We start from the raw sequence: 16,551 nt of genomic DNA, 5'->3' as shown, positions 1-16,551 counted from the left end.
GGGCCTCATCCACGGCCCCCAGTACCTCCCCAAAGGGGGTAAAAGTTGAAAAAATGGTTTAATTCGAGTGACACTTCGAATAGTATATTTTCGATATCGCTGAACACGAATATAAGCCTTAGTTTTTCAAATATGACCTCACCCATAGCCCCCAGAACCTCCATAAATAGGTAAAAGTCCAACAAATAGGTAATTATTTCCATATATGGGGTCCGATCAAAAATCTGACCAGCGTCATCAAGAACATACTGACAATTTCATGTGTCGCACGAATAAAACACTTTTTTGATCTTTTACCCCATTTGGGGAGGTGCTGGGGGCCGTGGATCGGGTCCAATCTAAAATCTGACGTCATATTCGTGTTCAGCGACACCAAAAACATACAATTCGATATGTCACATGCCCCAGATTTTTTTTGAAAGTTTTGCCCAAATTTGGGGGAGGGGGTGCTCTACCAGCATTGAAAGATCCCATCTCGAAAATTAAATAGGTATTTTGAAAAAGCATCAAAATGTATATCTACGGAAATTTTTTCAGAATTTTAAATGGTAGCTCCCATTTACAGCGCCATTTTGAAATTTGAACTTTCAATTTGAAAGTTCAACTTTCAAGTTTCAACTTTTGAAAATTTCAAAATACTGAAAAAGTTTAAAATGTAAGCCTTTTCGAACTGTGAAATTATTTTTGATCAAAGTAGCATAGTTCGATGTACGATTAAATTTCAGTTGAAATTTTTCTGGATTTATTTTTTTAGGGAGGGGGTTAAAAGCTTGGAAACGTGATTTTCTGATATTGGTGCGGAAATTTAAAATTCTCAGCGTTACATTATGTTTTTATTGCGTTAGTTACAAACTTTCTGACGTATCATCCTGATGCTTTCGATAACTTCCTGCACCCCCCCCCCCCACAAAAAATCTTTTTATTCGCCTTTTGTATCTAGGTATCTAATGTAAAATCCTCTTTTTTTGATTCATTAAAATTTTCAAAACTTTCACTGTCTCAGGTTGAGTATTTGGATGGTTACAAAAAATTGATTTAAAGGTTTTATTTCGTCTTGGATTTTTAGTGATTAGCTAGAGAGAAAAGCATGATACCGATGGATTTCTTTAGACATACTCGATTCATTTGTTGCCTTCAAAATTAGTTTTTTGAGGTCGCTCCTTTTCCCATCACCTCGCCATCTTGCATAAACATTGTTTTTTACAACCCCTGATTACTCCTGATTTTGAACAATAAAGGGTTAAAATCAAGTTAGAGGGATGAAACCTTGGGGATCTTGTTTGATACCTCAATTACCTCATAGCACCTTTTTTATAGTCGGAGGGGGGCATATACGGATCTACTGCACCATCCCCATCGATCTTCAGGGACAATTTTTTTCTTAAGAAGGAAGTCCTAAGAAACATTTCAAGCCCTTGTCCTCAAAAAAAAAGTCGCCCTACTCACAAAATGGCGGCCATTTTCATTGACAGGTCAGCCAAAATCGCAGATTTTATGTTCCAACATAGGACTTGCATGCACGACATTTTTTAAACCGTGCAAAAGTAGATCGGAAGAGCAGGCAAAAAATCATCAGCTGTCAAAATTTCAAGTGCTCAAGTGCCTTTTTCGATTTTTGGTGAATTTTTGAAAATCAAATTTAGGCCAAAAATGAGGGAAAAAATCAAAATTTTACCAAATTCACCTAAAAAGTTGGAATTTGGGATATACCCTATTTTCGACCTGCCAAATCGATTGCAAACTGTTTCAAACAGTTTTGAACAGTTCTGGAGCCTCCAGCGAATTTTCAAAACTTGAAATTCCTACAAAATTTCATCACGTGGAGTTGGAAAGCTGAAATTCATTCTGCAAACTAATTTCAATACGCTACGAAGTCGACTGCAGGTGAATTTCAAGTCATTTTGGAGCCTTTGGCGACTTTTTGAAAATTACTGGAGCCTCCAATAGATTTTTGAAACTTGAAATTTCCCCAAAATTTCATCAAAAATGCAGATGGAAAGCCAAAATTAACTCTGCACTCCAATTTTAACACCCTCTGAAGGTAACCAATCACAGCTTTCACCTCCTAAAATAATGCCTGGGTTACGCGATTTGTGATTGGTTGATTTTTTGGCTTCACTTTTTCCTGTACATTTAAAACGTGAGTTTACGATCCAATTTATAATCACATCTATGAACGAAGCAGCTCTTGAGTAAGTATTCAAAGTACATTTTTGAAGCTTTGCATGATCTTGGGAAAAAGCGAGGCTCATTGAAAAATTCGATGGAACATGAAGCCAACTAAAATGGATTTTGAAAATTTATGCCCGAATATTGATCACATGAGAAGTCACAAGGAGCGCTAATCCAAGTTTATAGATGCTGAATTTCATTTTGTACCTCTCTCTTTTTTTCCCCCCTTTTTTTACAATTTCCTCAACTTGGAAACTCCAGAAATCCTCGGTGGTTTCGGGGGGGGGGGGGGGTGAGACATTTTTCATTTTTTGAAGCATTAAATATTAAATTTTGTATTTAATTGATAGAGACAATTTTTGAATTGAACGTGGGGAAGGATTTTCAAAATTTATGCTTAAATTGTAAGAAAAAATTGCTTTAACTGTTCTTAGAACAACTTTTCCAAAACTGGACCATCCACAAATCCACTGGAGGCTCCAGGACGGATTAAAAATATCACCAATCGGTTTAGAAGGTCGAAAACAGGTCATAAATCAGATTTCAGGCTTTAAGCTTCCCTCCTCAATGCTATCAAATTCTGTCCTTTTCATAAAAAATATGAAATTTTCTTCCAAAAATGTTGAGAAATTTACTAAAAAATCAAAAATTGCAAAAAATGAAATCCAGCTCTTGAAATTTGGCCCGGTAGTGTATTTTTGAATGCTCTAGCTCTTTCAATTTTGGATCACGAATGTTTTTGTTTTTTTTTTTTGCCTAATTTTTACCACATTTTATCAATTTTCAAACATTTTTCAATAATTTTCGTACCAATTTTACTAATTTACTCACTTATAATTTTTTCAAAATATTGCACGAAAAACATTTTTGTAGAAATATTTGAATTTTTCGCGAATTTTTAACGTATTTTGATAAGTTGCACTCAAAATCTTAAAAATCACGACTTCATTTTCGGCTTGAAATTTTTCAAAATTGCCCAAAAAACATTTTTGTCTGAATATTTGGATTTTTTCCTATTTTTTAATCAGTTTTGATAGGTCGCGTGACACTTTTTCAAAATTCGAAAAAATGTTACTGAATTTTAACCTCACAATTTTTCATAATTGCTCTAAAATCATTTTTTTTTTTTTGATATATTTGTATTCTTCGCGAATCTTCATCCATTATGGTAAATCGCACGATCCTTTACAAGATCCTACAATAGTTGAACGTTTTCAGGCTTCTGGCTCCGTCTCCTCCATATTGGGCAATCGCGAAAATCCAAAATGTGTATTTTTCAACATTTCAGACCCATAACTGCGAAAAGCCAACCGAACTTCTTGTATCGCAGAAATGCCCCCGAATCGGTTTCATTGTAGCACTTTTTACCAGTTGCTGTTAAACTGGAAAGAATTCTGAGAAATTCGTGATGGCCGGGAAATGCGTAGCAATGAGGGAAAAAATGGGGAATATTTTAGAAAGTTACGCACGTGGAAAAACACTATAAGTTTACTCGAAATATAACGGTATGGTAATTTCGTACAAGTTTTACTTCAAGTGAGTTAATGGGTACTTCAAGTTTTTTATTTCACTCACCTATCGTTAATTATAAGCAACAATACAACGCGATGGCGCGACAAAATATTATGTATTTAATCATAAGGCATTCCAAGAAGATAAATTTTACAAAAAAGTGTTGTCTTTGTTACCCGTTGTACTCGATTGCCCACTACTAGGTTAGGTTACAGCCACCCTGCTGCTTGGGATATTGGGTTTAGGACGGACTTGGGAAATTTTCAACTTCTCGATGTGTTACAAAGTATAGGTAGGTATCGGAAAGTTGATAATAAAAAATCATTTTGAGTACCTAGGTAAGTATGATGAATAATTTTAGATAAATTAATAATTCCTTTAGTGCAATTGGTACGCAGAAAAAATGATTTATTTGGGTACTCTACACGTTGTAGTACCTACCTACATATTTTATGCCATAAAAATGTTAACATACACAAAAATTGAAATTTTCAATTTAAATCTTAAATTATTGAATAAATTATACTCAAATTCTTCATTCAAACTGCAGTTATTTCAGTGGATAGGTAATTAGATATTATGATCTTTTTCTTCTTTTTTTTTTTTATTCATTAAAAAATGCAACTTTATTCGAAATACTTTCCATTTTACTTTCGAGCCTAACCTTATTGAACACCCTCCTGTTGGCATATCTCGGTCGCAATTTGTACGATTTAAATTTACATAATATTGATTGTTATAAATAATTATTAAGTTCAAGGTGATTAACCTTCTCCACTTTAAGCCAACTTGGACAACTTCGACATCGATGTTTTTTCTCATTTCACTGATAAAATTATCAATTAAAATTAATCTCGTTACGATTGTCTATCAAAAAAGTAGGCCGGAAAGACAATACTGCTCACCTACTACACGAACAGATTATTGAACTTTATACTACTTACATATTTTTTTTCTGCTCGGAACCTCGATTCCTTTAAAAACCCAGACTAATTAGGTTCATTTATGTATTTTCGTATTGTTCCTTTTACTTTTTTTCTCCCTTTCTATAATTCGTGAGTTGCGGTTTGTTTATTCATATGGTATATCAATGACTGGATGGAGGTTTCGGCGATTTTAATAATTTAGCGAGTTTTGACTTAGCCTTTGTGTAAATAGGTAATAATTTACATATTTTTTACAAGTTTTTAAACATACATATAATAAATACAGCATATGTAATGTTTGTATGAGATCATCCTCCGCAGTAGCATCCGTCATTGGCGTTTTTCTCGATCCAAGATAGGTATTTAGTTACTCTGGTATAGACTCCCGGATATTTAGGTCTAGCGCAGCCATTACCCCAAGAAACTACTCCTGGAAATATAAAAAGAAAATCATTCACGTAATTTGAAAATTTTTCGTACGATAATTTTTGAAAAGTGAAAGTACGAGTTGTGCTGTTGATTTGAGAGCATTGTACTCGTGTATGTTTATGAGAATGTGACTCACCTATGAGTTCGTAACGTTTATCATCTCTGGCCGTCATTAAAGGCCCACCGCTGTCACCCTGTTAAATAATTAGCGTAGGTATAATAATCGTCGTTTACGTATTACAATGTATAAGTTCAAGTTACACGTGTTTCGGTGTAAAGTGGATCACCTTATGTATTGTACTTATCCAAAAAATAATTATTTTTACTCTCATCTCGCGAACGATACATAATATTTATGTACTCATATGTACGTACTATGTTGTCAATAAAATAAATACCAACCTGACACGAATCTTTCTTGCCTTCGTCGTATCCAGCACACATCATGTTATCGGTGACCATACCAGTGGGATATCGAGATACGCATTTTTCATTACTAATAACTGGTACATCGACCATTCTCAAGATGCAAGCTGGTTTACCACCCTCTTCCAACGTACCCCAGCCTGATAATTTGGCGACTTTGCCTTCGTAAGTGTCCTCATCACCTAAAAAAAAAAAGGCTTGGTTAATAATTCGGTGATGGGATTTTTAAAAGTTGGTAAAGAGAGCATTTGAGCCTTAAGAATCGAGAAATTGCTGATAGAAAATTAAATCATGGAGGGGGGTGGATTTTCTAAAAAAAATTCAAAATTCATACCATCTATATTTTTTAGCGAAATTCTCTAAAAATTGACTGATAAAATGAAAAATGAATCGATTAAGAATTAGTCTTTACTAAGAAGGTATCTTGATTGGCAGGAAAATGTTTGAATAAGACACAAAAAATAGAAAGAGCATATAAAATAAGGTAAGTACACAACTAACAAGGGACCCATCTTGAGATGTCAGACTCCGATTTGAACGGGGCCGCGATTTTTGGAAAGAGCATACTTAGTCTAAAACCCCCAAAACCAAATTTTCAGCTGCCCAAGTTCATTTTTCGATTTTTGGCGAATTTTTGAAAATTCAAAATTGACTGTTTTTGGCGATTTAGGCTTTTTTTTAAAAAGTACGTACTTGATCAATAAAAATGGTCAAAATAAGTCCCAAAACTAATATTAATTGCCCAAATCCAAATTTCACCATTTCCAGTCATTCTGGAGCCTCCAGCGCGATTTTTCAATTTCTCCAGAATTTTGAATATGCTCCAGAAGGCGTGCATATGAAGTTGGGCAGCTAAAAATCGAGTTGTGTATTATATACTCGACCTGTTTAACGAGTTTATCCACATTAGAGCCGATCTCAAGAGTGGTTTTTTGACCAGCATTTTCAAAATTAAAAAACCCAAAAAATCAAAAGATAACCGTTTGTGAGGAAATTTTTGAAATTTGCGCGAATCGCTGTATTTTGTCCGTAACTAACCCCCCCCCCCCCCAATTAAAATTTCACCATTTCCAGCCATTCTGGAGCCTCCAGCGCGATTTTTCAATTTCTCCAGAATTTTGAATTTGCTTCAGAAGGCGTGCATATGAAGTTGGGCAGCTAAAAATCGAGTTGTATAATTATTACACTCGACCTGTTTAACGAGTTTATCCACATTTGAGCCGATTTTGAGAGTGACACCTCAAGAGTGGTTTTTTGAGATGTCACTCTCGCTCCAAAACGGCTGGAAATGGTAGAATTTGCGCTCCGGGGTTTAGTTCTTAAAGAAATACAGCGATTCGCGCAAATTTCAAAAATTTCCTCACAAACGGTTATACCTATTTTGATTTTTTGGATTTTTTAATTTTGAAAAAAGCTGGTCAAAAAACCACTCTTGAGGTGTCACTCCCAAAGTCGGCTCAAATATAGATTAACTCGTGAAACAGGTCGAGTATAATACACAACTCGATTTTTAGCTGCCCAACTGCATATTCACGCCTTCTGGAGCAAATTCAAAATTCTGGAGAAACTGAAAAATCGCGTTGGAGGCTCCAGAATGACTGGAAATGGTGAACTTTGGATTTGAGTAATAAATATTAGTTTTGAGACTTATTTTGGCCATTTTTATTGATCAAGTACGTGCTTTTTTAAAAAAAGCATAAATCGCCAAAAACAGTCAATTTTGAATTTTCAAAAATTCGGCAAAAATCAAAAAATGAACTTGGGCAGCTGAAAATTCGGTTTTAGGGGGTTTAGACTATGCTCTTTCCAAAAATTGCGGTCCTGTTCAAATCGGAGTGTGACACCTCAAGTGGTTCCCTTGTAAGCCCAAAAAGTTCTAAATTCCATTTTTTGATTTTTGGCAATTTTTAAAAAATTCACTGGCTATTTTTAATGAAAAAAATTAAAATTTGATAAAACTGAAGTAAGTTGCTGAAATTTGCTTTCTGCTCTGTATTTTCGGCCACCAAAATCGATTGGTAGTGGTTTCAAGCCGCGCCGTTCTGGAGCCTTCAGCGAATTTTTGGATTTTTCAGTCTTGAAAAAATTGCAACAAAGAAGCATAGAGTAGAATTCAGCACCTATGAACCCAAATTCACAGTCTTTGCGACCTTTTCGATCAAATCAGGTACAAATATTCTAAATTTTTTTCTGCATATTCAAATCCACAATTTTTTCCAGTAATGACTGTTTTTGGAAACATGAAAAATTCTTGTTCACAGACGCGTCTGTACATATAAAAATCTGTTAATTTAGACCTTAAAACTCAAGTAGTGGTCCTTCTGAGTTTTTCTGGATCTCCCGAGGAGGTTTCGACTTTTTCAGTTCACAAAATTTTTTAAAATAAATTATAAATTTGAACCAGCAGCAAGATTTTTGAAAATTTGTGCCAAAACCGATCACAAAGGGCCCCAAAAATCATAATTTTGAATTCAGAAATGCTGAATTTCACTTTTGCTTTTTTAATAAAAATTTTTCCAAAATTGAAAAACCCAAAAATTTCTCGAAGGCTTCAGATTGTCTCGAAACCGCCACTAATTGATTTTGGAAGTCAAAAACAGGGTACAAACTAAACTACATACGTTGTACGTCAACTTGTTTCTAAACGAGAAATTTTTCATTTTTATTAAAGATTGATAAAATTTTGGATTTGAACAGGCGAAAATTACTTTTGAAAATTTGAACCAAAATTGATCGAAACGATCATAAGAACGGTACATTTAAATTTAAATGTAGATGTTGAATTTAAGGTGTTGGAGCTTTTTATGGCAATTTTTCTTAAACTCATTACCAACTGGCAACTGGGAAACTTAAACTTTTTTTTGGAGGCTCTAGATCAGCTCAAAATCACTTCCAATCGATTTTGAGAGTCAAAAATAGGGTACAAACCAAATTTTAGCTTTCAAATTCAATTCCATAAAATGTTGAAAAATGAGCTTTTGAATTTACAAGAATTCGCCAAAAATCAAAAATGAAATTCAGTGCATAAAATTTGGTCTGATTGTGAAATTTGTGTAGTTTACGGCTCATTGTAGATTTTCATTTCAAATAAGTTAATTTTGAATTAAAACTCACTTTTTTGTATAAGTCTCTTAGACTTAGCAATAAACCCCTTAAACATGAAATTGATAAAGCTGTTTGATTTATGCTTCGTTGAGTTTTTTGAGAAGCTAATTTTGAATTTTGAATTTATTTTTGATCCTACCTCTTCCTTGTTGATGGTTTTTGTGGCAGGTCCCTTGAAAAAATAATTTATAGTATATTACTATGTATACAAGGGAGGTAGTTCGTCTTTCTTCCTGGCATAAGTGAGATATTTTTCTTTGCACACATCTGGTAAGAAACCAAAAAACCAAAGCGATTTTAGCTAACGTAATTTTACTGCTTTATTTACCTATGATTCAACATGGAAAATTATATTTTTACAAATTAATTTACACACCTACCTGCGGGAGGTATAACGTCACTTCCCTCCATCGCAGGCATGTAAAATCGCGTACACTCCACAGGAGTTAATAAAGAATACGCTCTGCGACATTTTTTATTTTACCTCCCTTGATGTGTAATGTACTATTGTTAAAAATAATAATACCATGTTTACGTGCAAAACGAATCTCAACAGTAAATAGGTGGTTAGCAGAAATGAGTTTTTCATGTTAAATTTCAGCTACCGGTAATTTTTATTTTATGGTTTGTTTACTCTATCCTGTCAGTTATTTTGATTTCATCTCTCCAAACAAATAATATTATTTTGATTCGGTATTTTTGTACTTTACATATTTTCCCTCGGGTTTCTAATAAAAAATGTTTGATGATACTGAAAGTGAAAATGAATCGTCGGTATTCAGAACACCTCCGAGGTTAAGGAATAGTGGCAGGCGAGGCAAAAGGGATCGTTATGTACCTGAAAAGTCCGCGAAGCGATATAAGAACGCATACTTAGAATCAATTCATTTAGTGTCAAAAGAAAATGGTTTGGAAATTTCACGATTTTCAGAAAACATCATTGGTAAGTACCCAAAAAACTAAGCGATTTTAGGGACGTCCCTTAACATCAATTTTTCTTCCACCTAAGGTAGGTAAGTGAGTTTGATGAAAACCGCTTGTACCTAGTTCAGTGGCAAAATGAATTTTTGGCAATAAACGGCAAATTATGATAAAGCTTTGAAAGCTGCTATAAGTGGATAAGTATGGCAAATTTGCCCCCGAGAGCTTCAGGGTTGATATTGGTATGGAAGGTGGGTACCCTTGAGCACCTTCCGTCAGGAAAGTTTCAGACCCCCAGACCCCCTCCTTTTTGAGAACCTCCCCTTTTCTGAAATCACACTGAAAATTTTTTTCTCAGCCCTATGTGAACCGATTTTTCAAATTTTTTAGTACCTATGTTGTAAACATCCATAAGAGGTAACCCCATAAAAATTGTCACCCCCTCCCCCATATTTTCTCCTCAAAATGGAGTTTTTTTTTAGCTTTGTTTACCCGTTTTAGCGATGACCATGATTCGGCACAAAAATGGGAATAGCATTTTTAAGTGTGTTTTTGACCCCTAAAAAACATATGTTTTTTTCAAATAAAAATTTGAGGTGGGCCGTGGTCAAAAATTGAAAAAACTTACAGAGGGGGTAAAAATGGACTCTGGTGTAAATTATTGTTTTTGGTAAACGACGTGTCGTTTCCATATGAATCGAACCCCCTGAACACGAATATGACGTCCAATTAAATATTACCCTCATCCACACCCCTCCAGTGCCTCTGCTTCCACCTCGATCAATTTTTACTATATTGAAAGTTGAGCTATTTTCATAATGTTGGCGTCATTTCCATATGACTCGAACACCCCGAACACAAATATGAAGTCCAATTTAATATTACCCTCATCCACACCCCCTCCAGTGCCTCTGCCCCCAACTCAATTTTCACTATATTGAAAGTTGAGATATTTTCATAATGTTGGTGTCGTTTTCATATGAGTCGAATACCCCGAACACGAATATGACGTCCAATTTAATATTACCTTCATGCACACCCCTCCAAAGGCTCTGCCCCCACCTCAATTCTCAGTATATTAAAAGTTGAGCTATTTTCATAATGTTGGTGTCGTTTCCATACGTATCCGTTGAAAAAACCCCTTCACTCAATGAAATAAACTCATCATTAAAAAAACCAAAATTTGAAAAAATTCAAAAAATAGCGCTTACTTTTAGGTAGACATATCGGCTTAATGGTATCCGTCATAGGCACCCTGTCATTCAACCTCAACAGAGCGATATCATTATCGAAATTAAAAAAGCTAAAGTTGCCGGCGAATACTCTGAGTACAAAACGAGTCTCCGGTTTTGCGGTCGAATTACATCTGTCGTGTTCTCCCAACGTCACTTTGATCATAAACCATAAGAATCTACTTGAAAGACGAATCAAGATGACAGCTAATTATAAATAAAATACACATACGTGTAAGCTAATTAATACACTTACAGTATTATTTACGTACCCCTTGACACAATGAGCAGCGGTCAATACGTATCTGTCGTTGATTAAGGTGCCTCCACAATAGAACCTATTAAAATAAGATAATCGAACCATCCAAGGGAATTCATTCGGTTCACTGGGTTTGCCTCCAACTATACGCGTGTCTTCGTTCGCAATGCCGCAAGCTGCGTTTGAAATTTTCATTACCGTTAGAATTTTGTAAGTTTTTTAATTTTACTTCTTTTTTTTTTAATAGAGCTAAAAATATATTTCCATATGTAGGTTGAACTGGCCAATTCATTGTAGGTACCTATACCTATACGTACGAAAAGGAACCTAACAAAAAACGATCAACGGTGTTTGAAAATATGCTAATGGGAAACCAGTTTAACTTATATAGTTAGGTGGAATTTTACAAACGTTGTAATTTATTATTTAACCGGACCGTAAGTTCGAAACGTTAATTTCGTTTCGAAGAATATAAGAATGATTTTTCCGTATGATTAATTCGTGTCAGTATGGCGCGAGTACGTAAGAATTATTAGCGATGTATCAAATTTTATACTTACAGCATTCGCATAAAGTGGCTCGTTCTGAAAGTGATGTATGGGGTGTTGTGGTACTGAAGGTGTTTTTCAATTTGTCGCCCGCCCATGTTAATACTCCTGCGTTCTGTAACAATGATGCAGATGGGAATTGGAGATTATTGGAATATTCGAGGAAATAAGTTTTAGATGAAGAAGAGCAGGATCTATGGATCCTTGCTGATGTTTATGCTTGCTTAACATAAGCTTATGTATAGTTCCGAAATTACCCTATGATTTTGAAATACCTACCTACCTAAATAATACGACTTGGTTTTTTGAATTCTTGAAGCTTATTATTGAAATTAAAAAGGAAATTCTTTTTTATTATTATTATTATTTGAAGATTTTTAAAAAGATTTTTCATAATTAGGTTAAGACGTGAAATTATCCTTCTAAAAAGATTTCTTGCAGTTCAAAGTGATAATAATAATAATTTTTTAAAACAAAATATTAGGGAATTTTTGCGAATTTAGTGATTTTTACAAAATTCTGAAGGAAAGTTTTCTATAATCTTAGTTATTTTTTTATTTTGTATCTAGCCAGTGTACGTAGGTACTTCCACTATATTGCCACCAGCTTTCCTTCATCATGACTGTTTGGTAAAACCCAGCAGCCAAGATACTTGCTCGTAGTTTTTATTCTAAAATATTTATCAGCATACTTTCATCGATACCACTACTACATCGAATTTTCTCATAAAATGCTGATACAATTTAACCACCTGCCTCAACATTGAATGGGCCTTTACATGCAATTTTTTTGAGCCCAAAAATGGAAAAAATGTGAAAAATTAATGCGGCGTTTATTTGATTGATGTTTGGAAGTGCCATTTTCGCGTTTTACTTTACTTTGGTAAGTGTCATTCTCAATTTTAATTCTCAAAACAATTCATAAGTAAAGAGAATTACTCCGTAAAAAATAAAATAAAATAAAAAATGAAAATGAATTAATTTTTAAAATGAATATTTATTTTTTGTTGAAAGAGGTTTAGAAATTGTATAAATAATGGAAAAATTTCCAGCCATTCTGGAGCCTCCAGCACTGTTTTCGATTTCTCCAGAATTTTTGGATTTCTCCAGAAAGTGCGAAAATTGATTTAAACAGCTTAAAATCTAGTTGTGGCTTATTTTTGGCCTGTTAAACTGGTTTATCCACATTTAAGCCGATTTCCAGATGAGCACCCCGAGTGCGTTTTTTTCACCAGAATATTCATGGAAAAAATTTCAAAAAATCTAAAATATTCTATTTGCAAAAATGCGTTGAAATTTGGATGAAGGGTCATATCTTGTCTAAAACTGTTGCCACAAATTCCAAATTCACCATTTCGAGCAATTCTAGAGCCTCCAGCAAGATTTTCGATTTCTCCAGAATTTTTGGATTTCTCCAGAAAGTACGAAAATTTATTTAAACAGCTCAAAATCGAGTAATGGCTTATTTTTGGCTTGTCAAACAGGTTTATCCGAATTTGAGCCGATTTCCAGATGAGCACACAGAATATGTTTTTTAAATCAGAATATTATTCACGGAAAAAATTTCAAAAAATCCAAAAGTTTCTGTTTAAGGAAATTTGTTGAAATTTGGATGACGAGTTATATCATGTTTAAATACCATAGCCCCAAAGTCCAAATTCACCATTTCGAGCAATTTTAGAGCCTCCAGCAAGATTTTCGATTTCTCCAAAATTTTTGGATTTCTCCAGAAAATGCAAAAATTAATCTAAACAGCTCAAAATCGAGTTATCGCTTATTTTCGGTCTGTTAAACAGGTTTATCTACATTTGAGCCAATTTCCAGATGAGCACCTAGCGTGTGTTTTTTTCACCAGAACATTCATAGAAAAAATGTCCAAAAAATCTAAAATTTTCTGTGGGAGTCCGTTGAAATTTTGACGAAGGGTCATATCTTGTCCAAAACAAACTGTTGCCACAAATTCCAAATTCACAATTACGAGCAATTCTACAGCCTCCAACAAGATTTGCGATTTCTACAGAATTTTTGGATTTCTCCAGAAAGTGCGAAAATTAATTTTAACAGCTCAAAATCGAGTTATGGCTTATTTTTGGCTTGTCAAACCGGTTTATCCACATTCAAGTCGATTTCCAGATGAGCACACTGAGTGTGTTTTTTTAAATCAGAATATTCATGGAAAAAAATTCAAAAAATCTAAAATTTTCTGTTTAAAGGAATTCGTTGAAATTTTGGTGAAGGGCCATTTATCTTCTCTAAAACAATAGCCTGAAATTCCAAATTCACTTTTTCGAGTAATTTTAGAGCCTTCAGCGAGATTTTCAATTTCTCCAGAATTTTTGGATTTCTTTAGAAGGCGCAGAAATCAGTTTCAGCAGCTAAAAATCGAGTTGTGATTTATTCGCGAGCTGTTTCACAAGTTTATTCATATTTGAAGCGATTTCCAGACGAACGCATCGAGTGTGTTTTTTTGACCAAAACAATATTTTACTGAAAAAAATTTTTTAATCGACAATTTTCGTTCTTGGGGAATTAGTTGAAATTTGCACGAATGGCCTTAACTTGTCCAAAGCTAACCTCCCAAATTGCAATTCAACTATTTCTAGCAGTTCATGGAGCATCGGAGCGTTCAGCACAATTTTCAATTTCTCCAGATTTTTTGATTTTTTCAAAAAGTGCCAAAATTGATTTGGGCAGCTAAAAATCGAGTCGTGGCTTATTCTTGACTAGTTTATTCACATTTGAGCTAATTCCAGGCGGACACCTCCTGTGTTCTTTTTTTTTTTTGAATTTTCCCCCTCATGAATCTTGGTATGTTGGTCTAAAAACACACTCCACTCGATAGATAGGGTCGAGAATAAGCCAAAACTCGATTTCTTGGTGCAAAAATCAATTTTTTTCACCCTCGGGAGAAATTGGAAAATTCTAGAGAAATGGAAAATCGTGCTGGAGGCTCCAGAATGGTACGAAATGGCGAAGCTCGATTTAGGATAATTGGGTAATTGATACTAGTTTCAAGACTACCTACTTAAAAAACAAAAAAAAAAAAAAAAAAAGATCAAGAACGTCTAAAATGGTTAATTTTGGGTTTTCAAAATTTTGTCGAAAATCGAAAAACCAGTTTGGGAAGCCAAAACCTTTGTTATGGAGGTTTCACACCATGCTCTTTTCAAAATTTTCGTCTCGTTTAAATCAGAGGTGGACACCTCAAGAGGTTCCTTTGTGAGTGCTGGTACTATTGGTTGAAAAAATGACAAATTTTCACCAAAAAAATGATCGTTTTTTAAACATGTTTTTTATCGTTGGGAGGGGGGGTCTTTCTAAAATTTGCGTCACGCTGACTTTTGACGAATTGGAAAAAAAAATCAGTCGACTTTCTGGTGACATTATGTCAGACTTTTAGCGTGAAAATCTGGAAAAAAATCGATCGACTTTAATTGTAGGTACTATATTGATCTCTGACTTTTAAGAACTTAGGAAAAAATTTATCATTGCTCATTTTAAAGCATTGCCCTTCAATTCTGTTATTACTTATTAGGTTAATGCCAAGAAAACTGATTGTAATTTTATTTGAAAAACTCGTAAAATAATTCACTTTTTTTCCTCAAGATAGGATCACTTCTCTTCAAAAATATCATGGAATCGAATATTTCTTAGGAATTTCGGCCATTTACGAGTAGTTAGGATCGGACTTGGAATCTCTACGATGCTGGTAATTTTCCATTCGACTTTCAAGTTTAAATTTAGAATCTAGTAAAACGAATGACACCAGTTTGTTTGGATTTTGCACGAGATAAAAAATGTTGTCATGTGCCTGAATCCTGCGGAATTGTTCACTCGATAGGTAGGTAGGTAGGTAGATAGGTAGGTGGTCGTAAACAGACCGGTGAAAAATATTCGCCAAGACTCGATACGGTTTGTGATGAAGTACACTGATAAAAACTACATAGGTACATAATTGTATATTATGGTGAATTTATCAAACGACACCATCAATTCATCGTAAGCATAAGCTAATAATTCACATGTAAAACCGAGTAGGTAAAACATCGCAACTTGAAAGCTATAGTGTCATCCAGGAAGGAAAACACACATGACACGTACGTAACATAAAGTGCATGGAAATCACCGATTCACATACGAGTAGGTAGGTATCGAATAAATCCTTTGAAAAAATTGACGAAAAAATGATCACCATACCTACGTAATATTTAGTGCAAAAAAAAAAAAGATGAAACTGTCACTTACTGTTATCGATAAATTGTGCAGAAACACAATGCACCACGTGCCGGCCACGGTTACACAAGCGAACTTAATAGACGACAATGACATTTTAATAAGACCAGACGCCGTTTTACACTGGACGCTGGAGAATGTTTTTTTTTCTACGAGAAACCAGTTCCTGGCTGACGATGGTTGCGTATTCGATAGGCTATTCCTTATACACGCAAATTCTAGATCTATAAGAAATCTCATCGCGAACGAGAGGAGAGAACGCGACAATGAACTCGGTAGTCGGACTCGGATGGCGTTACAGGTCTTCAAACTTTCTATTAACGAGCCTTACTAATTTGTCTGCTAATGATAATACCATTTTAAATGTGATTTGTCGTAATTATAGTTCGATTTTTCTCTATTGCTGACTGACATTCTGGTAGATAACGAAAATTATTGACGATTATCGTAGAGCTAGGCTATAAGAATGGTTCGAAGGATAGTTTGTTTTATCGATGGGTAGGCAGGACAAGGGTAGGGTTATTTTTGAAGGAGTTAAGGATGGTTTAAAATTAGGACTCGGTTTACTATTCGATCAGCGATGTGATGGTAAAATATGCCATGTCGGTCATTTAGAGATTATTATTGTAAATTCATAATTCATCGTGAACCGAACCGTATTCGAAAATGTACGTTGCCGGATGTACGTAAAGTTATTCGTTCGAATCGCCTACGAGAATACTAAATACATATATGCGAGCAAGTTGTACAAACTTTTTTTTTTCGAAACCTAAATATCTATAGAAATCG

At 34.5% G+C, this 16,551-nt stretch overlaps 1 protein-coding gene across 2 annotated transcripts; it reads right to left on the bottom strand.

Moving 5' to 3' along the window:
• Positions 1 to 3,843: 3,843 nt before the first annotated feature.
• LOC135849160 (trypsin-1-like) lies at positions 3,844 to 16,078 on the bottom strand. 2 transcript variants are annotated; one of them, XM_065369433.1, is made up of 7 exons: positions 15,775 to 16,078; positions 11,543 to 11,645; positions 10,996 to 11,158; positions 10,703 to 10,905; positions 5,442 to 5,647; positions 5,176 to 5,233; positions 3,844 to 5,040 (listed from the first exon to the last, which is right to left on the bottom strand). In XM_065369433.1, the coding sequence occupies exons 1-7, from the start codon at positions 16,000 to 16,002 to the stop codon at positions 4,919 to 4,921; spliced, it is 1,083 nt and encodes a 360-aa protein (XP_065225505.1). In that variant the 5' UTR covers positions 16,003 to 16,078; the 3' UTR covers positions 3,844 to 4,918. The 2 variants fall into 2 exon arrangements, with proteins under 2 accessions (XP_065225505.1, XP_065225506.1); XM_065369434.1 differs by having other exon boundaries at positions 3,846 to 5,040; positions 10,703 to 10,902; positions 15,775 to 16,075.
• Positions 16,079 to 16,551: the final 473 nt, after the last annotated feature.

The sequence above is a fragment of the Planococcus citri genome, chromosome 5 (assembly GCF_950023065.1).
Source record: "Planococcus citri chromosome 5, ihPlaCitr1.1, whole genome shotgun sequence".
Lineage (NCBI taxonomy): Eukaryota > Metazoa > Arthropoda > Insecta > Hemiptera > Pseudococcidae > Planococcus > Planococcus citri.
Note: the sequence above shows the minus strand (reverse complement) of the source record. Positions and strands in the feature narration are given on the sequence as shown.

Bases quoted from the DNA above. Each gene is read 5' to 3' on its own strand.
- LOC135849160 (XM_065369433.1), bottom strand. From the start codon at position 16,002: ATGAGATTTCTTATAGATCTAGAATTTGCGTGTATAAGGAATAGCCTA. The intron at 11,646-15,774 runs GTAAGTGACAGT...TCATTGTTACAG, and splicing joins TGCACAATTTATCGATAACA to AACGCAGGAGTATTAACATG. The intron at 5,648-10,702 runs GTAAGCGCTATT...TTTTTTTTTTAG, and splicing joins GCCGATATGTCTACCTAAAA to GTGATGAGGACACTTACGAA.